Below are 25,319 nucleotides of genomic sequence, written 5' to 3' on the forward strand. Positions count from 1 at the left end.
TGTTCACAAACAAACAGCCCCAGGATAGCAACACAATTAGACCCAACCGAGTCATGAGAACAAAAAGACAATTACTTGACATATTGGAAAGAATTTACAAAGTAACAGAGCTATTTGGCCTTAAACAAAGTGCACAGTGGCAGAATACCTGGCCACCGTGACTTGCCCAAAATTAAGGAAATCTTTGACTATGTACAGACTCCGTGAGCATAGCCTTGCTATTGAGAACCTGGTTCCAAAAATAAGCTTCACTTCCTAACTGCCTGCCAAATGTATGACCATATTAGATATGCATATTTCCCTCATTACACAGACCCACAGAGAATTCGAAAAACAAATCCAATTTTGACAAACTCCCACATCTACTGGGTGAAATACCACAGTGAGCCATTACAGTAGCAAGATTTGTGACTTGTTGTCACAAGAAAAGGGCAACCAGTGAAGAACAAACGCCATTGTAAATACAACCTATATTTGTTAATTTGTTTTCCCTTTTGTACATTAACTATTTGCACATCATTACAACACTATATGACATTTGAAATGTCTTTATTCTTTTGGAATGTTTGTGAGTGTAATGTTTACTGTTAATTTTTTTTTTCTTCACTTTTGATAATTATCTATTTCCCTTGCTTTGGCAAGCCAATAAAGCCCCTTAAATTGATATTGGTGACAACTTTACTCACGGGGAAAATTAGTATTCGTGTGTTAGATCCAATTATTTTGTCAACATCAATCATTGCTATTGAACTGTAATAACAGGTTTATTTGTATAGCCTGGCTGAAGCGACCCACGTGGTGCACAGCGAGGGAATACTGTGCCCCACTTGTATACAGAATTCAAAACAGATAGGAAACAATTAGTTGGACTTGTTGGGAAATGTCTACGGTTACCATTAAAAATCAAATAGTAAATGCAGCATCTTGAAAGCGGTTAGATGTGTGTGGGGAGGTTGTTCTGTCTGTCTGTACTCGCTGGTCTTTCTCAACCCTCCCTTCTCTGTTTGTGATGCCCATCTTTCCTCTGTATGTCTTCTAGTCAATTAAATGACAATTTAAGGGCTTTATTGGCATGGGAAACATATGTTAACATTGCCAAAGCAAGTAAGTAGATAATAAACAAAAGTTAAATAAATAATGAACAGTAAACATTACACTCACAGAAGTTCCAAAAGAATAAAGACATTTCAAATGGCATGTCTATATACAGTGTTGTAACGGTGTACAAATAGTTAAAGTACAAACGGATCTCTACCTGTCCCTCTGTTAACTGATCTGTTTCTTCCACAAATGACTGCAGAGTCGTCATAAAACCTCTAGGGGACTGAGGTATTGACCTATCTAGAACGACCACTGACCCATAAAATGTTTAGAAACGTTATTCTATGCTTATTTCCTCCCAGGACTTTATTGTATTGATTTGTTTGGGATATGTCATTTTCTTTCCAAACCACAGAGCCTTTTGCAGGGTCAGGTTCTATCTTCAGAAATGTATCATAATCATGGTTAAATTTAAGTCCTTCTGCAGGGGAAAGGTCTAAATATTCATGTGGTTGTCGGAAGCCTTTATTTTTTTTTAAATGTACGTAACATTTATTTATCCAGGAAGTCCCATTAAGGTCAGAAGACATTTTAATAGCGGTACCTCTAGGGATTGATTAGTCATCACTTACAGTGCCTTCAGAAAGTATTCACACCCCTTTACTTTTTCCACATTTTGTTTTGTTACAGCCTGAATGTAAAATGTATTAAATTGAGATTGTGTCACTGGCCAACACACAATACCCCATAATGTCAAAGTGGTATTATTTTTTTTGAATATTTTACATATTAATAAAAAATGAAAAGTTGAGAAGTTGAGTCAATAAGTATTCAACTCACTCTGTGCAACATGATTTTTGAATGACTACCTCATCTCTGTGCCCCACACATACAGTATAATTATCTGTAAGGTCCCTCAGTTGAGCAGTGAATTTCAAACACAGATTCAACCACAAACCACACTTGGTGAAGTTATTAATTGCACTTTGTATCAATAGACACAGTCACTACAAAGATACAAGCGTCCTTCCTAACTCAGTTGGGGGAGAGTAAGGAAACCGCTCAGAGAAACCGCTCAAATTCAACACAACACATCCTTTGACCACCACTCTTCATATTTGCAAGCATGGTGGTGGCTGCATCATTATGGATATGCTTGTCATCGGCAAGGACTAGGGAGTTTATAGGGTAAAAATAAACGGAATACAGCTATAGGCACAGGCAAAATCCTAGCGGAAACCTAGTTCAGTCTGCTTTCTAACAGACACTGGGAGATAACATCACCAGCAGGAAATACATTTTGACAACTTATTCATTTATAAATGTAGCTATTAGATAGTTAATCCAGAGATTCTTACCTTTACCTCGATTTGGCAGTCTTGTCCACATCATCATGGCATTTGTAGTTCTTTATGATAGCCACATTAGCAGCTAATTAGGAGGAGGGGGGAATACAGGCAAATATATTGATTGAAGTAACCTTGTCCTATATATTTATGCTGTTATTAAAACAGCATGCCAGGGTAAGCCTACACGAAACACAGCCCTTATTTGAAGTGTTTCTGAAATCCCCTATGGGAGAAATGAATGGAACCATTTCCTTGTGTGACTGCTAGGTTTTATGGGTATTATGACTCATTCTGTGGTACTCTATAGCCTACATCAGCGTTTCCCAAACTCAGGACCCCAAGGGGTGCACCTTTTGGGTTTTTCCCTAACACTACACAGCACATTCAAATAATCAAAACTTGATGATTAGTTGATTATTTGAATCCGCTGTGTAGTTCTAGGGTAAAAACCAAACTGTGCACACCTTGGGTTCCCAAGGACCGAGTTTGAGAAACCCTGTCCTAAATGATAAGATTATTTTATTATTATTTGTTAAATGGCAGCCAAGCATCGATTATCATGTCCCCAGAATAAGCCCCTCGATATTTATTGGAAAGGAACATCAACCTTGCACTTTCACCACCCTGTGAAGTTCATCATAACTTGTTGCATCTGTAGCCTAATAAACTGCATGGTTTCCTGAGTCGTAGTGGGAGGACCACACACCACGTCATGCGTGACTCCAAGTTTACTTGGATATGATGGTTATAATATCAATATTTGCACATAAAAGCGTTTCCACCGACATTTCTCGCATAATTCATTTTACCGACACAAAAAGATCACACCTTGTCTCGCGTATTTTATTTTGTCAACATTTTTTTATACCTTTATTTTACTAGGCAAGTCAGTTAACAACAAATTCTTATTTTCAATGACGGCCTAGGAACAGTGGGTTAACTGCCTGTTCAGGGGCAGAACGACAGATTTGTACCTTTGTCAGCTCGGGGATTCGTGTGGAATGGTTACCGATTTTTTATATATATATATGAATCCAATTCTCAACGGAATGCTGGTATATCTCACATGCACTAAAATACCCACTTGGCTAAATTATCTTGCAGTGATCAAAGCCTTACAGAAACACCGAGGTAGAGAAGCTTGAAGGGTTGTGAGAGTCCATGAAGGAAGGCTTCGTTAATGTAATCTAAGATCCCTTCTCTCTCTCATGTCTCTGTCAAAACCATTACAGACAATCAGTAATTCACAGGAGGTTGGAGGCACCTTAATGCGGCGGGCGGGCTATAAGTGTATCCGTCAACCTTCAAAGAACCAAAATGGCTTTTAAGTAAAACTTTTACAATTTATCCAGGAATCTTTCATGTTGTGTGGAGACACATCAGGCCTCAGTAACTGCAGATGGTAGGAGATTGATTTTGGTGCCAGGGCTCTGTGGCCACCCACCACCAATCATGCGTCAGCAGCGGTAGGTGACCACAGATCAGGGTTCGGGCCGTCTCAGCAGTACCATTTTTAATCTGGAAATCAGGCTCCATGTCCCGGCCAGCAGCGGGGCCCCATCCCACCCTGCCAAGGAGCCAACTCGACTCATAATGGTGCCAGTCAGCAGGGAGCGATCCGTCTGCCAAAAGACATGTGTCACAGCCTTGCTAGAGAAAGGATGAATGGAGATATCAATCTATACCATCTACGGAGGCGAATTAAATGGACTTGGAATAATAACTAGGAATATAAAATATGATGGTCCTACAATTCTCTAATTTAACAATTATGGAAGCAATTTAAATGGACTTGGACAAATAACTACAGAATTATAGTCATACAATGTAGCCTTGTAATTGAACTACTACATAATGGTTTTTATAATTGGCACGATTTAAGTTTTGGATACAGCTCATTTCGTTGACATGGAATTGAATGTTGATGGATGTGTTCTACTTCATAGGACTTGAGGGTAAATTAAATATATTCGAGTTTTTAAACAGGGTCTATACATTGTATACATGAATCATTTTGGATCACTATATAAAGACAACTAGCCTATTATGCACAATCGAATGAGATGCACATTATTTTGTACAGATGAAAACAACATCAAATAGCCTGTTTTAAATTGGATTCAGTGAAGCCAAGACCCAAAAAATCATTAGGTATAGGACATGCGCATCATTTACATTGACCGTTTGATTCTTCAACAATCCTAGAATCATGGGCCGTTTTTAAAGCGGCAACACACTCCATAATACAGACAACACTACACTTCATATTTAAAAGGGCAACACTCTAATCTGTTCCTTGCATTTATGGCAAATATCCCCATTTGCATTGGAGGTTGCGTTGAAAAAGGGACAGATTTTCACAGAATATCTCATTTTGAACTGTATGATGAACGCTTTCCAGTCCGTTGGAGAAATAACTGTGACCTTCACCCTGTAACCAGGTAGTTGTCTCTGTCAATCAGTCGAAAACAGTCTCACACGCTGTCACAGAGGACAGGCTCTTGCTCTTGGTTAGTTTATCGCCTAAATTGGCGTACTTTCTCGATGCGCCCATCTCTGCGCTGCGATTCACTGATTGCGCCCTGCTATATGGCACGACTTTGGGCACTGAGATGCCGCCCATAGGCATGGAGGACTGCTGTGGCAACAGACTGCACACTGACGACAGTTTCAGTCGGTAGCTTTTCCTGAACCTTTTCGCAGACCTGTGCAAGTTCCCCACGAAACAATAACAGAGCGGGTTGAGAGCGGAGTTGGTCAGACCCAACCATAGCGCAAATGGTCTCCCGTGAAGAATCCACTCGTGGTTGACCTGGTTCACATCATCCTCATTCTTTAAAGATGCAGTCATGTTCAAGTCTAACCATATGTCCACTACATACAGAGGTAGCCAGGACAGTGTGAAAAGCACAACTAGTGACAGCACCATCTTGGCTATCCTTTTACGCACTTTGAGGCGGGACAGTGATAGCTTAACGCCAAATGTATTTGAATCTTGCGTCCGTTTGTCGTCGGTGCCCCACAGCTTCCAGCCGGTCAGCACGCTTATAACCAGGTTAAACAACACCGGAAAGCCGTAGAGAGAGCAAAAGAGCAGGAAGCTATATCTCTGTTTCAGTTTGACTTCGTTCCAGCTCTCCACGCACACAGTCACGGTGATGTCCAGCAGCGACAGAGTCTGGGTGGTGTTCATGAAGAGGAGCGGTATGCACAACCCCGACGACACGCTCCACACCACACAGATCATACACAGTATCCGCCGCCCGGTAAAAAAAGAACGGGCGTGGAGAGGATTGTGCACGCTGTAGTAGCGGTTCAGACTGATCACAGCCAGGCTCAGGACGCTCGCAGACACCGATACCGCTTGAACGAACGGCACGGTGCGGCACAGAAACTCACCGAACACCCAGGCGTTGTAGACCTGGAGTCCCAGGTTAACTGGCATGCACACACACACCACCATCATGTCACACACCGCCAAGTTTACCAGCAGTCTGCGGGTCGCCGACACTCCCGCCAGACCCGTCCTCTTTCGGGTGAGGACCAGGAGAGCCATAATGTTTCCTCCAAGCCCCGTGAGGAAGGACAGGGAGTACATAACCACCAACACGATGGTGCTCGGTTCGTGTCCCGAAAATAAGAACAATTCCGGGTAGGGGTTGTTATCCTCCTGTAAACTCCAGTTGTTGTGCTCATGTTGAGGTTCCAAAAGTGAAAGATTTGTTGAAAATGAATGTCCAAAATTGGAGTAAAAATTCGTTAGATTCATCTCCCGCTTGTTCTCACATCGTTTGCGCTGTGTGGAGTGTCCAATTCAGATACGCACACAGGTGAGACCCAGAGAGATGCTCTGCGCTCCGCCCCTGTTCTAGTTGTGAGATTGGGATTACACCCATACATCTAGAGTTAGTTGTCGCCTTGCCGAAAGAGATCATAATAGTCCAATACCCAGGCATTTAACAGAAAAACAGTATACACATGTCGCCACCGAAGTGCGGTCCTCCTCGATATTACTCGAATGGAGCGCGCGCAGAATGTTCACTCGGACCCTGCCCAATGCCATATTTATCTGTGTGACTAGAGGAAGCAGGAGCTGCACTGTCCCGCGCTCGTACTCATACCTGGCCTCCTCTTTGACCTCGTCCCCTCTCCTACATCTGACAGGAATGGATACATGACAGCTAACTCTTTTGACAGGATCAATTGATCTTACTTAAGCTACTGAATCTGATCAGTGAACGGAAAGTGAGTGTAAGAGGGCAGATGAGAGGAGGAAGGTTTTTGGAATGGAACGTAGCCAGAAATTAATCTCTCTCTCTCTCTCTCTCTCTCTCTCTCTCTCTCTCTCTCTCTCTCTCTCTCTCTCTCTCTCTCTCTCTCTCACCTGTGCTGTGTGAAGTAGGGTTGCTGTGGCAAAAAATATATAGCCATCTGCAACACCAGTCTGTAGGCCTACTTAATTAAGGTTATAGAGATTATGTTAGCGGGAGACTGTGTTCTCCTCATGCCCAAACCTTGCTCTGACAATCAGTGCCATGCTCAAAGTGCCAGGTCACATTTTCAGAGCATGCACAGATCAGCTGGCAGGTATTTTCACAGTCATTGTCAACCTTGTCCTAGTCTGTCATCTCCACGTGTTTTAAAATGATAACCATTAGTCCTGTTCAGAAGAACTCTAAGGCGTCATGCCACAATGACTACCGCCCTGTAGCACTCACATCTGTAATCATGAAGTGTTTTGAAAAGCTGGTTATTGCACACCTCAACTCCATCCTCCCAGTCACCCTAGACCCACTCCACATTGCATACAGCCCCAACAGATTTAATCAAGCACACTCACATGACCCTAAACACTCACACACACTGACACTCCAACACACACATAACATGCACACACACTCACATACAATCTTCATTTACGCTGCTGCTACTCTGTTTATCATACATCCTGATGCCTAGTCACCTTACCCCTATACCTATCTACCTATATCCCTGCATTCTAAATATGGTATTGGAACTGACCCTGGAACTGACCCTGTATATGGCTTCTTACTTTCTCGTGTTTTTCTTAATTTTTATTTTAATTCCTCTTCTGTTTTTTGTTCTACCGTTATTTTCAGTACTACATTGATATTGATTACTGCATTATTGGCTTTAGAGCTTGCATGAAAGGCATTTCATTGTACTTGTGCACTTGACATTAAAACTTGTTAAAAAACGCCAATCCTCCTCTAGTCTCCTTTCTTCTTGACATTTAAATGTCACTAGCAGCACCCTGCCCTAAAGGTTCTGATTAATGCAATTCAATGCAATTTAATCTTTCATGACTGTAAGCATAGAAAAATAATTGTATTATATGCAAATGCAAGTGGGGCCACGGAAAGACTTTTCAGTCTACTCATTTAGAATCCACAAGGGTCCACTTTGTGTGACGCTTTCAACCGTGGTGGAGTCTTGTTTAGCGATTTTCGTACCGTTGTGGTGTCTCTCCAAGGCCCTGAAATCGGATCTTCGGGCACCATCTGATAGACACACAATTGTTACCACAGATTATATTGAGTATCCATTTTACCTGGGCCTTGTCCCATAGACGGGTTGCCTGACAACATCACAAAAATGATGTGCACTGGGCTATTTACTTATATGCACATGTATTTGATGGTGCAGAAGGCCATGTGTTATGATTCTGAATGGTCAGATAGCTAGCAACAATGACAAGAAGCTGCCATGTTTCAGCTAGTTGTATCTTGTTCTTGAAACCATGTTTTGTTATAAGATGTTTTTACTTATGTCATGTCTATGCTAATGGAGGGGAAAAATCACTAGCTAGCTAACCAACACCTGTAAGGTTGTATTTGAGACACAAGTGTAAATGTAAATGTATTTCTGTTTTCAAAAAACATTTGGAGACTAAATATAGTTCACGTTGTCAATAATACTTTGGAGTTGACAGTTTTGTCCCAAAGTTGCACACATATTGGTTTTGTTGCTAAACAACCCAGCGTATACAGTGGGGCAAAAAAGTATTTAGTCAGCCACCAATTGTGCAAGTTCTCCCACTTAAAAAGATGAGAGAGGCCTGTAATTTTCATCATAGGTACACTCTAACTATGACAGACAAAATGAGAGAAAAAAATCCAGAAAATCACATTGTAGGATTTTTAATGAATTTATTTGCAAATTATGGTGGAAAATAAGTATTTGGTCACCTACAAACAAGCAAGATTTCTGGATCTCACAGAACTGTAACTTCTTCTTTAAGAGGCTCCTCTGTCCTCCACTCGTTACCTGTATTAATGGCACCTGTTTGAACTTGTTATTTGTATAAAAGACACCTGTCCACAACCTCAAACAGTCACACTCCAAACTCCACTATGGCCAAGACCAAAGAGCTGTCAAAGGACACCAGAAACAAAATTGTAGACCTGCACCAGGCTGGGAAGACTGAATCTGCAATAGGTAAGCAGCTTGGTTTGAAGAAATCAACTGTGGGAGCAATTGTTAGGAAATGGAAGACATACAAGACCACTGATAATCTCCCTCGATCTGCGGCTCCACGCAAGATCTCACCCCGTGGGGTCAAAATGACACAAGAACGGTGAGCAAAAATCCCAGAACCAAAAATCCCAGAACCACACCCAGTGAATGACCTGCAGAGAGCTGGGACCAAAGTAACAAAGCCTACCATCAGTAACACACTACGCCTCCAGGGACTCAAATCCTGCAGTGCAAGACGTGTCTCCCTGCTTAAGCCAGTACATGTCCTGGCCCGTCTGAAGTTTGCTAGAGAGCATTTGGATGATCCAGAAGAAGATTGGGAGAATGTCATATGGTCAGATGAAACCAAAATAGAAGGTTTTTTGTAAAAACTCAACTCGTCATGTTTGGAGGACAAAGAATGCTGAGTTGCATCCAAAGAACACCATACCTACTGTGAAGCATGGGGGTGGAAACATCATGCTTTGGGGCTGTTTTTCTGCAAAAGGACCAGGACCACTGATCCTTGTAAAGGAAAGAATGAATGGGGCCATGTATCGTGAGATTTTGAGTGAAAACCTCCTTCCATCAGCAAGGGCATTGAAGATGAAACGTGGCTGGGTCTTTCAGCATGACAATGATCCCAAACACACCGACAACGAAGGAGTGGCATCGTAAGAAGCATTTCAAGGTCCTGGAGTGGCCTAGCCAGTCTCCAGATCTCAACCCCATAGAAAATCTTTGGAGGGAGTTGAAAGTCCGTGTTGCCCAGCAACAGCCCCAAAACATCACTGCTCTAGAGGAGATCTGCATGGAGGAATGGGCCAAAATACCAGCAACAGTGTGTGAAAACCTTGTGAAGACTTACAGAAAACGTTTGACCTCTTTCATTGCCAACAAAGGGTATATAATAAAGTATTGAGAAACTTTTGTTATTGACCAAATACTTATTTTCCACCATAATTTGCAAATAAATTCATAAAAAATCCTACAATGTGATTTTCTGGATTTTCTTTTCTCATTTTGTCTGTCATAGTTGAAGTGTACCTATGATGAAAACAGGCCTCTCTCATACTTTTAAGTGGGAGAACTTGCACAATTGGTGGCTGACTAAAGACTTTTTTGCCCCACTGTATATACTGTAGTTAGCCTACAACATATAGACTATAGGCTTATCTGTTTTGGATCATATAGGCATTCTACAGATTCAAAATGGTCCTAGAAATGTTTATTTAAATTAGGATAGCATGATTTCTCTTAGCAACCATTACATTCGGAAGACAAAAAAAAGCGATAATAATAAAAAATGCACAACACAGCGGAATATCAAGTGGCCAATTACCTGTGCGTGAACTGTACTTGAGCATTTGTAATGGCTATTCCTGTTCAATGAAAAACAACTTCAGTGGGTGAATGGTTAATAAAAATGCCACTCTAGCATGACGAAGGACCTGACACGAGACAGCCGATGTGAGAGGGTCAGAATAACACAATAGAACTCACCATTAGTGACCTAGCCTTAATCCCTGTGTGTACTGTATGTCAACCCACTCATTGTGACATCATCAGCCTGTGCTGGTGAGGTGTTACTACACAGAACAAAAATATAAACGCAACATGTGGTTGGTCCCATGTTTCATGAGCTGAAATAAAAGATCACACAAATTTTCCATACGCACAAAAAGCTTATTCCTCTCAAATTTTGTGCACAAATTTGTTTACATCCCTGTTAGTGAGCATTTCTCCTTTGCCAAGATAAGACATCCACCTGACAGGTGTCACATATCAAGAAGCTGATTAAGCGTGATCATTGCACAGGTGCACCATGTGCTGGGGACAATAAAAGGCCACTCTAAAATGTGCAGTTTTGTCAAACAACACAATGCCACAGCTGTCTCAAGTTTTGAGGGAGCGTGCAATTGGCATGCTGACTGCAGGAATGTCCACCAGAGCTGTTGCCAGAGAATTTAATGTTCATTTCTCTACCACAAGCCGCTTCCAGCGTCGTTTTAGAGAATTTGTCAGTTGTCCAACCGGCCTCACAACCGCAGACATGTGTATGGTGTCATGTGGGCGAGCGGTTTGCTCATGTCAATGTTGTGAACAGAGTGCCCCATGGTGGAGGTGGGGTTATGGTATGGACAGGCATAAGCTAGGGACAACGAACACAATTGCATTTTATCAATGGCAATTTGTATGCACAGGGCAATGTGAAAATTATATATAGCCCCATTTGGTAAAATAAAAAGTTTATATATATATATATATATACTGTATGTAGTATATAAACTCAGCAAAAAAATAAACATTGTTTTTCAGGACACTGTCTTTCAAAGATAATTAGTAAAAACCCAAATAACTTCACATATCTTCATTGTAAAGGGTTTAAACACTGTTTCCCATGCTTGTTCAATGAACCATAAACAATTAATGAACATGCCCCTGTGGAACGGTTATTAAGACACTAACAGCTTACAGGCGGTAGGCAATTAAGGTCACAGTTATGAAAACTTAGGACACTAAAGAGGCCTTTCTACTGACTCTGAAAAACACTAAAAGAAAGATGCCCAGGGTCCCTGTTCATCTGTGTGAACATGCCTTAGGCATGCTGCAAGGAGGCATGAGGACTGCAGATGTGGCCAGGGCAATAAATGCAATGTCCATACGGTGAAACACCTAAGACAGCGCTACAGGGAGACCGGATGGACAGCTGTTCGTCCTCGCAATGGCAGACCACGTGTAACAACATCTGCACAGGATCGGTACATCCAAACATCACACCCGCGGGACAGGTACAGGATGGCAACAACTGCCCGAGTTACACCAAGAACGCACAATCCCTCCATCAGTACTCAGACTGTACACAATAGGCTGAGAGAGGCTGGACTGAGGGCTTGTAGGCCTGTTGTAAGGCAGGTCCTCACCAGACATCACCGGCAACAACGTCACCTATGGGCACAAACCCACCGTCGCTGGACCAGACAGGACTGGCAAAAAGCGCTCTTCACTTACGAGTCGCGGTTTTGTCTCACCAGGGGTGATGGTCGGATTCGCGTTTTTTGTCGAAGGAATGAGCGTTACACGAGGCCTGTACTCTGGAGGTGGAGGGTCCGTCATGTGTCACAGCATCATCTGACTGAGCTTGTTGTCATTGCAGGCAATCAATGCTGTGCGTTACAGGGAAGACATCCTCTTCCCTCATGTGGTACCCTTCCTGCAGGCTCATCCTGACCCTCCAGCATGACAATGCCACCAGACATACTGTTCGTTCTGTGCGTGATTTCCTGCAAGATAAGAATGTCAGTGTTCTGCCATGGCCAGCAAAGAGCCCGGAGAGTGGAGGTAACATCTCACAGCAAGAACTGGCAAATCTGGTGCAGTCCATGAGGAGGAGATGCACTGCAGTACTTAATGCAGCTGGTGGCCACACCAGATACTGACTGTTGATTTTGACCCTCCCCCCTTTGTTCAGGGACACATTATTCAATTTCTGTTAGTCACATGTCTGTGGAACTTGTTCAGCTCATGTCTCAGTTGTTCAATCTCGTTATGTTCATACAAATATGTACACGTTAAGTTTGCTGAAAATAAACGCAGTTGACAGTAAGAGGACGTTTCTTTTTTTGCTGAGTTTATATATAAACTGTGTGTATGTGTATATGATTCTTGAAAAATATAATTTATACAGATGTAGGATCTAAATTTGATCAGTCCTTTGTTGATAAAAAACATGGAGATGCAACTTTGTAGTCTATTTGAGGTTTAAAAAGGCTTCCACTCTGAAATATAAGACTTGATTTTCCCTTTTTTGTACGGGTTGAAAAATGTATCAACCCGTACAAAAATGTCCATTAATTATAATTCACATAATTTACATTTCCTGTTGCTGCAGGATTATATTTCCTGCTGTAGCAAACTAGCTCAAATTAAGATCCTACAATTGTCCTATCCCTTCAGAACCCAAAATATAAGCTTGTTTTGTAAATGTAAACAAACATTGTATACCCTCAAAAAATGCTTAGAGCTATAATTGTGATATATTGGATGGTCATGATTTGCATCCATAGCTCTGTCTATGCATTTGACTGGTTACATTTCTCCAGGTCCATCCCTCAGCTTTTTATTTCAACAGAGGCAGGGACATAGCTTTGTTTTTCTTTCAGTTAAGGATTGGCTTGCAGATTTTACAAACACATGGGAATCTATTCAATCAAATCAAATATTGTTTCTAACAGCCCTAGACTGATAATTATGTCAACTCTGTCTCTAGACACAACCTGAATTACAAATCTCCATTTCAAATGCCAAGGGGCTCAATATAGCCAAACACTTGCTGTTAAGTGAAATGCCACTCAGACTTTGAATATCACTTTCTTTGAGTCAGTATAATCTTAAAAGACATTCTGGACACAATATAACTTTCAACTTTCACAATAATAGCAACAACAAATACTGTCTGCCTGTGATAGAGATTAGAAGCCACAAGATGTCTTCAGTTTCAGACAGAGATAGCTAAAAAAATAAAGCAGGAGAGAGAGAGAGGAAGATATTTCAAATGAGAGAGGGAGAGAGAGAAAGAGGGAGAGCGCAGGTGAACCTTCGAGGACTGTGTTGAATGTCTGATCAACAACTCCAACCATGTCCTTTCATTGCTTCGCTTCGTTGAAAAACTCTGAAAACATTCCACATGATTTGGTCTGTTGAATAGTAAAAGGTTTAGTCTGTAGCCTTATACTAAACCTTTCATCAGAGCAAACAATAATGGAAGGATTTCTGAGTTATAAGAACCTAAAATGTCAGACCAGGAAAAACTCTCTGTCCTCATTGATATAGCTTTATTCAGGACCTGGAGTTTTTACTGGTTTGGTGACATGGTCAGAAGAAAAAAAACTCCAGTCCCTAGTTATGACCAGAGATGGGCAAAGCTACATCTAAAAGTATCTTGTTACAAATACAAAATACCTGACAGACCAAATGATTCAAATAAAATAATAGATATTTTTACTAAGTATTGCATTTAGATAAAATACAGGTATTTTAAGTATTTTGTATTTTAAAAATACATTTGCAAGTAGAGGCCTTAACTACAACAACATTCTCAATAACGGTAACAAAAAAACTTTAATTGCTAAGAATCAAATCAAATCAAATCAAATTTATTTTATAAAGCCCTTCATACATCAGCTGATATCTCAAAGTGCTGTACAGAAACCCAGCCTAAAACCCCAAACAGCAAGCAATGCAGGTGTAGAAGCACGGTGTCTAGGAAAAACTCCCTAGAAAGGCCAAAACCTAGGAAGAAACCTAGAGAGGAACCAGGCTATGTGGGGTGGCCAGTCCTCTTCTGGCTGTGCCGGGTGGAGATTATAACAGAACATGGCCAAGATGTTCAAATGTTCATAAATGACCAGCATGGTCGAATAATAATAAGGCAGAACAGTTGAAATTGGAGCAGCAGCACGGCCAGGTGGACTGGGGACAGCAAGGAGTCATCATGTCAGGTAGTCCTGGGGCATGGTCCTAGGGCTCAGGTCCTCCGAGAGAGAGAGAATTAGAGAACGCACACTTAGATTCACACAGGACACCGAATAGGACAGGAGAGGTACTCCAGATATAACAAACTGACCCTAGCCCCCCGACACATTAACTACTGCAGCATAAATACTGGAGGCTGAGACAGGAGGGGTCAGGAGACACTGTGGCCCCATCCGAGGACACCCCCAGACAGGGCCAAACAGGAAGGATATAACCCCACCCACTTTGCCAAAGCACAGCCCCCACACCACTAGAGGGATATCTTCAACCACCAACTTACCATCCTAAGACGGTGATGTTTTTTATATATATATTTTTTAAATCAACCTTAGTTGAATGACCTAACTGTGAGTCACTCTGGAGAAGAGCCTCTACTATATGACCAAATTGTAAATGTGCATGTTAAAAATAACAAGTGGCCTTGTTTTGGGGCAGATATAGAATAATGCCCAGCCTTGTAATTGTTCATATGTACGTTTACATTTTGGTCATTTAGCTGACGCTCTTATCACACCATAATGCCATCAGAATTTTGATACCAATGCAGGGTGAAAGGAGGCCACAAAATTTTGAACTGTAAAAAAAAAAAAATGGTATAGAGAAGTATTTTGAGTTTTGAAAATATAAATGACAAATCTCAAATATCTTGTTACAAAAAACACTTTCAAAGAATGCCCTTATCCGCTCCATTCCTCTGCTTCTCCTGTACTCTCCTCCTTTCCACGTGAGGGGACAGATGTGTACAGTACATCCAGCCCAGGCGATATTGGTTTACGCTGGAGAGGGGGAGGTGTGAGAGAGAGTGTGAAAAGAGGAATTAGGAATATCCCATGTAATGTACTTACTGCTAGGTGCTAATGGTTAACATAATGTGATAGGGATGAAGTGAGGAGGAGGGAGAGAGAGAGAGAAAGAGAGAGAGTGAGAGAGAGAGAGAGAGAGAGAGAGAGAGAGAGAGAGAGACAGAGAGAGAGAGAGACAGAGAGAGAGAGAGGACATTGTCGTCATTATATGTTTTTGAATGAAAGGAAACTGAAGGACAGATATTCAACCCCACATACTTTTTATTCTTTAGTATATCTAAGCAATTTCTAACAATAGCAGAGGACATTTTGACAAAAAGACCACAATAAAAAAATGACACAATTAGGGTAGCAACATTCCGGGAACTTTCAATAAATTACCTGGTTTTCCAGAAATCCTGGTTGGAGGATTCAGGATTTCCTGCTTATTCCCTCCTGACTACGGGAATCATCAAACTGGGATTTCGGGAATACTGGGAAATGTATTGAAAGTTCCCAGAATTTTGCAACCCTAGACACAATAACGACTAAATACTGAGATTAGTGAAATGGCTGTCTGACAATGGTTTGGGCTACATCTTCAAAACCCCTAGGAGCTGGAAACTCATCACAACTGAACATGATGACTCTCCTACAGCAATCACTGTGTTAATCCTCAGCCCCCCATGGGTCTCATCTCCTGTAAGGAGTGGGTCAGGGGCAGACTGGCACTAGAAATCGGCCCTGGCATTTCTAACAAACCGGACCATTTTTCTCCTTGAGGCCCCACACCGGTCCAAAAATGTTTTCTCAAAGCCCCCACACAAGCATATTTTTTTCCTTGTGGCTCCCATTATCAGCCAGATAATTATCATTGTGCAACAAAATATGGACCAGCCTATCTGGCATTTACTCGAAATGCCAGATGGCCAGTCTCCAGTCTGCCCCTGAAGTCGGTACATGGATGGACAGACAGACGGAAGGACAGAAGGTCTCCTCCCCTTCAGAGAAGTGAAGAGAGTCAGAGGCAGAATGACTCTTAGGAGAGCTTTCCAAGAGCCTCCTCCTCGCCTACATACACACAAAGGAATTTACGAGTTCATGAAATATATGAATAAACATATGGATAACAATGAAATGAAAGGATTCAATTTGTCATGGGATGAATGTGTGCATGAGTGTCAATCTGTCCAGCTCCTCCCTGGAAACATCTGACGAAAAAAACTCTGTAATTCATGACATTTTTATTGCACATTTCTTATAAAAGGTCCTTGTGTTATAATGTGAGGCTCATCATATGAAATGGGAACCCTGCATCATGATCAGGCCAGCAGAAATAATTATATGTAATCTTCCACAACTAATAGAGAACATACAGGTTTCCCTTGAGTTTCTCTCAGTGGAACTAAAAAATCAGCTTCCACAAGAACGTTAATACATGCTTCTGAGTTTGTTGTGTTGCCTGCAGGATTTACCAGCTCAATTTCATAGAACTTAAACGATACAGGCGTTTAGGCGAGTGTGTATACAGAGGCAGCTTCAGCACACATTATTAACTGTCAGAAGGTACAGGGACAGGCTAGAGTTTACTGGGAATCAGACATATTCCAGGAAGTGTGGTATCTTCATTTCCTACTTCATAAATCTTTACTTGTACCTCTACTTCCCAAAGATACACAGACAAAAACAAAAGTTTTTTTTCTCTCTCTCTCTCCTTCTGACAGAAGTGGATGAGTTAGAATTACGTTCATGGATGCAAACCGACCTTAATCCATTTTCCACTTGCTCTAAACAGCCACTTGGAGGGTTAATTTACCACTCACAGATGGAAACCTGTCCTCAGGGAAGAGAGGGAGGGAAAGGAGGAAGAGGGGAAGGAAGGAGGATGAGAAAGAGAGAGAGAGAGAGAGAGAGAGAGAGAGAGACAAAAATAATGGTGTTCCAAAAAAGGTCCAGTTGCCAGGACCACAAATACAAATTCCATCTAGACACTGTTGCCCTAGAACACAAAAAAACGATACATACCTCGGCCTAAACATCAGCGCCACAGGTAACTTTCACAAAGCTGTGAACGATCTGAGAGACAAGGCAAGAAGGGCCTTCAATGCCATCAAAAGGAACTTAAAATTCGACATACCAATTAGGATCTGGCTAAAAATACTTGAATTAGTTAAATAACCTATTGCCCTTTATGGTTGTGAGGTCAGGAAGTGATTCCCAAACCTTCCATAACAAAGCCAACACCTACAGAAAAATGTACCTGGAGGCTCTTGCAAGCTTTTTTTCAAATCAAATCAAATGTTATTTGTCACATACACATGGTTAGCAGATGTTAATGCGAGTGTAGCGAAATGCTTGTGCTTCTAGTTCCGACAATGCAGTAATAACCAACAAGTCATCTAACCTAACAATTCCAAAACTACTACCTTATAGACACAAGTGTAAGGGGATAAAGAATATGTACATAAAGATATATGAATGAGTGATGGTACAGAGCTGCATAGGCAAGATACAGTAGATGGTATCGAGTACAGTATATACATATGAGATGAGTATGTAAACAAAGTGGCATAGTTAAAGTGGCTAGTGATACATGTATTACATAAAGATGCAGTAGATGATAGAGTACAGTATATACGTATACATATGAGATGAATAATGTAGGGTATGTAAACATTATATTAGGTAGCATTGTTTAAATTGGCTAGTGATATATTTGACATCATTTCCCATCAATTCCCATTATTAAAGTGGCTGGAGTTGAGTCAGTGTGTTGGCAGCAGCCACTCAATGTTAGTGGTGGCTGTTTAACAGTCTGATGGCCTTGAGATAGAAGCTGTTTTAAAGTCTCTCGGTCAGTCAAGCTGGTCCTGGGGCTCTGTTCACAAACACAAACACACCCCACAGTGCCCCAAGACAGCAACACAATTAGTCCCAACCAAATCATGAGAAAACAAAAAGATAATTACCTGTCACATTGGAAAGAATTAACAAAAAAACTGAGCAAACTAGAATGCTATTTGGCCCTAAACAGAGAGTACACAGTGGCAGAATACCTGACCAGTGTGACTGCCCCTCTCACATATTGCCCTCAGATTACACAGACCCACAAGAATTTGAAAACAAACCCAATTTGGATAAACTCCCACATCTGTTGGGTGAAAACCCCTCGTGTGTCATCAGAGCAGCAAGATTTGTGACCTGTTGCCACAAGAAAAGGGCAACCAGTGAAGAACAAACACCATTGTAAATACAAACCAAAGGTATGTTTTTTATCTTCCCTTTTGTAGTTGAACTATTTGCACATAATACGACATTTGAAATGTCTTTATTCTTTTAGAACGTTTGTGAGTGTAATGTTTACTGTTCATTTTTATTGTGTTAATTTCACTTTTGTTTATTATCTACTTCACTTGCTTTGGTAATGTAAATACATGTTTGCCATGCCAATAAAGCCCTGACTTGAGAGAGAGAGCTCATTTTTAGAACAAAGGACAAGGCTCTATGGAGTCGAGTGGTGCTTTTTTTCACTCAAAGGGGAAAAGTAATTTCTCTCTAGCTCTTGGAGATGTGTCTCTTGTCAAATTCCCCTTTAGGCTTTGTGGCTATAGAGGACAACCTGTGTCTTGGCATGGAGGAAGATATTTTCAGAGAGCCCTTAAGCCGTGCCTTTTACAGCAAGGACAAATGGAAGGAACGAGAGAAGTTGATGAAGACACACAGGATTCTGGAAGAAGATGGAGAGGATGAAAGACACACAGTAAATTCCCCAGTGTTAAAATAAAACTGGAAGTGTGGACATATATAGACAGTGTTGAATTTGCACATTTCCAAGAATGCTTTGCCTTACGAGTGAATTGTAACATTAGCTACCATGACTGAATTTGTTAGTTGCACACATCCATTTTCAGTCCTATGGACTTCACCAAGTGCAATCCTAAATGAACATGTTATTGTTAAAATGTGATTATCTAACACAATACAATATGTATTTCATACGGCCTTATTTTGAGGGCTTTCAATCTAAAAAATACTGGGTTGTTTGGGTGACCCAACTGCTGGGTTGCAGGCATTGGGTCACTTAGTTGGGTTGTAGAAAAATAAGTAAATAAACAGTTGGTTTGTTGATACTGGGTTATTGAGATATGACCCAGCGGGTCAGATCAGAAGACTGGAGGCTTAGCTTAGTAGGGGCGTGGCTTTCAGGAAGTTATTTTTGGCCAGCCTTGAGAGTAAATGTCATTCCAATTAATCTGTGCTGTTGAATTGTTATCACATGTTATGGTTGAACACTGACACTTTCTTAGCTTTAATGAAGCTTACAGAAGTGTATGAATGTGATATCCCCAATGGGATAGTAACCACTTTGTTGCAATATGTAAATTATATTTTTTAATTACGTAACGTGAAATAATATTAAAGGAAAATGTTTAATTGCAGCGTTCAAACTTAACATGATCAACAGGAATGACATTTACTCTCACAGACAAAAATAATTATCTAAAAGCCACACCTCCTGAAAATAACCTATGGGGAAAATAACCTATGGGGTAGTAGGTTTTAAGTTCCTCGGCGTACACATCATGGACAAACTTAATCGGTCCACCCACACAGACAGCGTTGCGAAGAAGGAGCAGCAGCGCCTCTTCAACCTCAGGAGGCTGAAGAAATTCGGCTTGTCACCAAAAGCACTCACGAACTTTTACAGATGCACAATCGAGAGCATCCTATCGGGCTGCATCACCACCTGGTACGGCAACTGCTCCGTCCACAACCGTAAGGCTCTCCAGAGGGTAGTGAGGTCTGCACAACGCATCACCGGGGGCAAACTACCTGCCCTCCAGGACAACTACACCACCCGATGTCACAGGAAGGCCATAAAGATCATCAAGGACAACAACCACCCGAGCCACTGCCTGTTCACCCCGCTATCATCCAGAAGGCGAGGTCAGTACAGGTGCATCAAAGCAGGGACCGAGAGACTGAAAAGCAGCTTCTATCTCAAGGCCATCAGACTGTTAAACAGCCACCACTAACATTGAGTGGCTGCTGCCAACATACTGACTCAACTCCAGCTCACTTTAATTATGGGAATTGATGGAAATTGATGTAAAAATGTATCACTAGCCACTTTAAACAATGACACTTAATATAATGGTTACATACCCTACATTACTCATCTCATATGTATATACTGTACTCTATACCACCTACTGCATCTTGCCATCTTTATGTAATACATGTATCACTAGCCACGTTAATAAACAATGCCACTTTTATGTTTACATACCCTACATTACTCATCTCATATGTATATACTGTACTCGATACCATCTACTGCATCTTGCCTATGCCAATCTGTACCATCACTCATTCATATATCTTTATGTACATATCCTTTATCCCTTTACACTTGTGTGTATAAGGTAGTAGTTGTGGAATTGTTAGGTTAGATTACTTGTTGGTTATTACTGCATTGTCGGAACTAGAAGCACAAGCATTTCGCTACACTCGCATTAACATCTGCTAACCATGTGTATGTGACAAATAACATTTGATTTGAATTATTTGATTTAGGGGATTACATTAAACAATACCCAGCTGCTTGGTCAACCCAGAAGGAAAGTGATTTTTTTTTAACATGCGGGGTTATCCAAACAACCCAACATGTTGGGTTATTCACACAACGTGTCTGGTAAATCCAGTCCGAGTGGAGATTTCCAACTTTCTGAATTTTTTAATCATCTGCAACCTGCATTCAGATTGACTGCCAGGGTTGGGAAGACTGCAATATGAGACTACATTAACATCTAACTGGAACAACTATTTCAGTAACAGGTGCAATAAATCCAAGTAACATATTGGATAAGTTTAGAAAATTAATGTCAATTATATTTGAGAAGCATAACATTAATTAATCAATCCATGTAGATGCATAAATATAGATATTGAGACCAACATTTTTAAAATCAACTTGCAATAGAGCATGCTGGGAAATATGTTTATGATGGGTGTGGTTTTGGTTAAACTCTGGTTATTAATACCAACACTGTGGTTATTTAATGCCAATGAGTGTTACTTTGAATCAAATCAAATTGTATTTGTCACATGCGCCAAATACAACAGGTGTAGTAGACCTTACAGGGAAACGCTTACTTACAAGCCCTTAACCAACAATGCAGTTTTAAGAAAATACCTAGATGTTTTTGTTGTTGTAAAAGTAGGAGATAAGAATAATAATTAAAGAGCAGCAGTAAAAAAACAATAGCAGGGCTATATACAGGGGGTACCATTACAGAGTCAATGTGCAGGTGGTAATATGTACATGTAGGTAGAGTTATTAAAGTGACTATGCATAGATGATAACAAAGAGTAGCAGCAGCATAGAAGGGGGGCGGGGGAGGGACAATGCAAACAGTCTGGGTAGCCATTTGATTAGCTGTTCAGGAGTCTTATGGCTTGGGGGTAGAAGCTGTTTAGAAGCCTCTTGGAGCTAGACTTGGCGCTCCAGTACCGCTTGCCGTGCGGTAGCAGAGAGAACAGTCTATGACTAGGGTGGCTGGAGTCTTTGACAATTTTTAGGGCCTTCCTCTGACACCGCCTGGTATAGATGTCCTGGATGGCAGGAAGCTTGGCCCCGGTGATGTACTGGGCAGTACGCATTACCCTCTGTAGTGCCTTGTAGTCAGATTCTGAGCAGTTGCCATACCAGGCAGTGATGCAACCCGTCAGGATGCTCTCGATGGTGCAGCTGTAAAACCTTTTGAGGATCTAATGACCCATGCCAAACAATTAACAGACTTTCCAGTGTCTATACAGGTTCACACTTTCAGTGTTAATTTAACACTGGATACTTGGCTGTGCAGGATGGGAGAGGGAGGAGAGGGGAGGGATAGTGGTTGGAGAAACAGATGCACCTGAAAGGTAGGAAATCCCAGTAGCGAGAGAGAGAGAGAGAGAGAGAGAGAACATAGAGAAGAGTCCCCTAAGCAAGCTGGTCTGGGGTTCTGTTCACAAACACAAACACAAACAGACCCCACAGATCCCAAGGACACCAAATGCCAAAAGCAACACAATTAGACCTAACCAAATCATGAGAAAACAAATAGATAATTACTTGACACATTGGAAAGTATTTACCAAAAGGTTAGTGTCAGGAGCAAGACCAGGTACTGACTCAGTAATCCTAATCACACACCCTCTCCGTGCCAGGGAAATAACAATACAAAAAAGGGAAGGAAACGTCAACATATTGAGATCAGATTCCATTTTCAGATTGATCTTTGCTCAATGGTAATAGCTGGGTGTGTACAGTATACCCAACAGATCTGGTAATCATGATTACCCAACAATATCTGATGACTTGGACATTAGCGCAGCGGCTACCGCTGCTGTCAGAGGGGCCCAAAGGAGGTTCTTCAACCAATCAAACCACCATCTGGAATTAGTTTATCCTACCGGTAGTGCTCTCACCTGATTCAATTTTTTTTCTCCTTTATTTACCAGGGAGGACAATCATGACTCAATTCTCATCCAAAGATAAAATGTACAAAATGTACGATTCTGAAAGCTGGTCTGATCAAACTGTGATTTACATTCATCCACACTACTGAGAGAATAATAATGATGAAACCTAAATTATATAGCTCACTGGCGAGCGAGATGGAAAGAACGAGAGAGAGTCCAGGACACACAGACGGGCAAACACACTTCTATACTGTAGAACCTAAGTAGATGTCACAGTTGTGATCTGAACCCCGGCCTCCAATGGGAGAAACCAAAGTCCTAACCAATAGGCCAAGTGGAAATTCTGAGGGTGACTGATTTTGAAGTCGCAGGAAAGGCGACCTTATCACAACTCGCTTCTGCTTCATTGACACACATCTCTACACACATGCTCATCATGTACACCCACACACACACCTCTATATCCATAACCATGATGGAGTCAAAGTGTGGATTATCACAAGGTCTTTATTACAGTTTTTCTCAATTGCTAAAACACTAAAACCCATTGGCTGAACAAAGTTCTCAGTTGCCTGGACTCATTTAGCTAATTATGCAGTCTGTCAATACCTTAAACCATTTCACATGGTAAAACACAATTTGCAGATCTCACTTAGACTTTTCAGCAAAACACATTCTCATTCTCGAAACACATTCTGCACTCTAATGCACATGTCATCCATACTGGTAAACACAAGTGGCAACAATCAAATACAAATAGAGAACATATGTCATTGATTGAACACAACCACTCAAAATTGATTTAACCTGTTTCAAATGATGCGACACAACCAATATAAGCCAGTTCAGAGAGCAAACAGGTTGTTGAAAGTGGGAAGGAGAAAGTCTGAGAATGGATACTGTAGTACAGTGCATTGTAGGCTGTATACTGTACAATGGACAAATTGTATGGCCCTGAACATTGTGCTTTCCATTTATTAACAGTACTGACTGCTCAATAGATTTAGACTGGTTGCAGGTTCATATCAACAAAGAACAAGAATTACAGCATCACAGAGACAAAGGACAAGATTGTGAGATGCCGGGTACAGTACTGTAAAAATAGGGGTACAAGGAGGAGGAAGAACAGAAAACAAAATTGCAAAGAGCAAAGCAGAGTAGTAATTTCTGATCAATTTTGAGCTACTTTGATAGAACATGTTTTCGCTCATCAAAAGACAATGATGGAAAAATGTGAATATTTATTTAGATTTAAAAATGTACTTCTCCCTGAAAATTGTATGTTTTGAACAATGTGTTTTCTATTTTTCGGTGTATTGTTTACTGACTGCTTGAGAGTGTAAATCATTTTGATCACTTTGTTTATGATTCGAGAGCAGTGTTTGATTTTGAACACAGGTAAAACTGTTTTGAGGCTGTTTTGAAATTGTGTTTTAGCAATTGAGAAAAACTGTAACTGAGGACAAGCTGAGGGTAATAATCATTATTGCTGCATTATTTAGCGGTATGATGATGATCCATGCATCTATTACATGAAGCCTGGGGGTAAGGCTACAGACGCTAATGTCTCCAAACTGCTTGGAAGAGAGAATGAAAGATACATGACTCAATTCTTTGCCATTCAAAGGAAAATAAGGGCGAAAGAAAGTAAATGACTCACTTCTATACATGTGAATGAGAGAGCGGGATGCATTTATTTTAAGAGAGCAAGTTCTCACTTGCAATGACAACCCATTCATAAGGTGAATAATGAAAAAACTTCCAATGCCAAAGCTCAAGTGTTAGGCCTATCCGTCTCCTTGGTCTTAGTGGACGTACCTTTGTTCGAGGGCTGTAACAGCTGTGGCTTGAGCTCAGTGAGAATCCATCGCTGTCTGTGGTAGAGCTAGTTTAAAGGCGAAAACTCACCAGACCGATTGTCGGCCTGTACAGTAGGGGGGGGGCGTTCATTTGCCGTTCGTTCATTTACTGTCGGCGTGGTGTGTATAGGGATCACCTGCCAGTAGTCGACTGATAGCCTTCATTATTGCTCATTTCTACATACAAATTACGGCTGGCACTCTGTTCAAAGGGGCTAAGTACTCTCGGCCCTGACTCTCGGCCCATTGTTTCCACGTCTCTTCTCCTCACCTCTTCTCCTTGATTCCCTCTGATGTTTTCAAAAGGAGGCTAGGAGTGGACGGGAGGAGTGGACGGGAGGAGAAGATGGGAGGAGAGGACGGGAGGATGAGGAAATCCAATCAAAATAAATCCAATCAAAATAAATCCAATCAAAGTGTATTTGTCATATGCACAGGATACACGTGATGTACACAGTATAATAAAAAGCTTACTTGCAGGTTCATCTCTCGACAACAGAAAGGAGAAAGGGCCCATGACTACAGTAATATCCAGAGGAGTGCAATGACCTCTCAGTGGAAATACCCTCCTCTTCCTACTTCTACTCCAACTCCTACTACACTACACACAGTGATTGATCCAATAATTATTAGACTGTGATGGTGATCACAGTCAACAAATAAACTATATCTACCCTGTACAATCCAATCGCTGCTCCAATATAACCATTAACTGTATATGATGGAGGGCTAATGCTGACTGTGGAAGACTTGATGAACTCTTAAGAGTTTTATATAAAACCCCTTTTATAAGAATTCACAGCGACAAG

The 25,319-nt window shown here is 41.2% G+C and overlaps 1 protein-coding gene across 1 annotated transcript; it reads right to left on the reverse strand.

The window, feature by feature from the left end:
- Positions 1–4,848: 4,848 nt before the first annotated feature.
- Positions 4,849–5,946, reverse strand: LOC112224800 (gastrin/cholecystokinin type B receptor). Its single transcript, XM_024388462.1, has one exon. It carries the CDS (start codon positions 5,944–5,946, stop codon positions 4,849–4,851), a length of 1,098 nt encoding a protein of 365 aa, XP_024244230.1.
- Between the last annotated feature and the right edge of the window lie 19,373 nt (positions 5,947–25,319).

The sequence above is a fragment of the Oncorhynchus tshawytscha genome, linkage group LG25 (assembly GCF_018296145.1).
Source record: "Oncorhynchus tshawytscha isolate Ot180627B linkage group LG25, Otsh_v2.0, whole genome shotgun sequence".
In the NCBI taxonomy this organism is placed as follows: domain Eukaryota; kingdom Metazoa; phylum Chordata; class Actinopteri; order Salmoniformes; family Salmonidae; genus Oncorhynchus; species Oncorhynchus tshawytscha.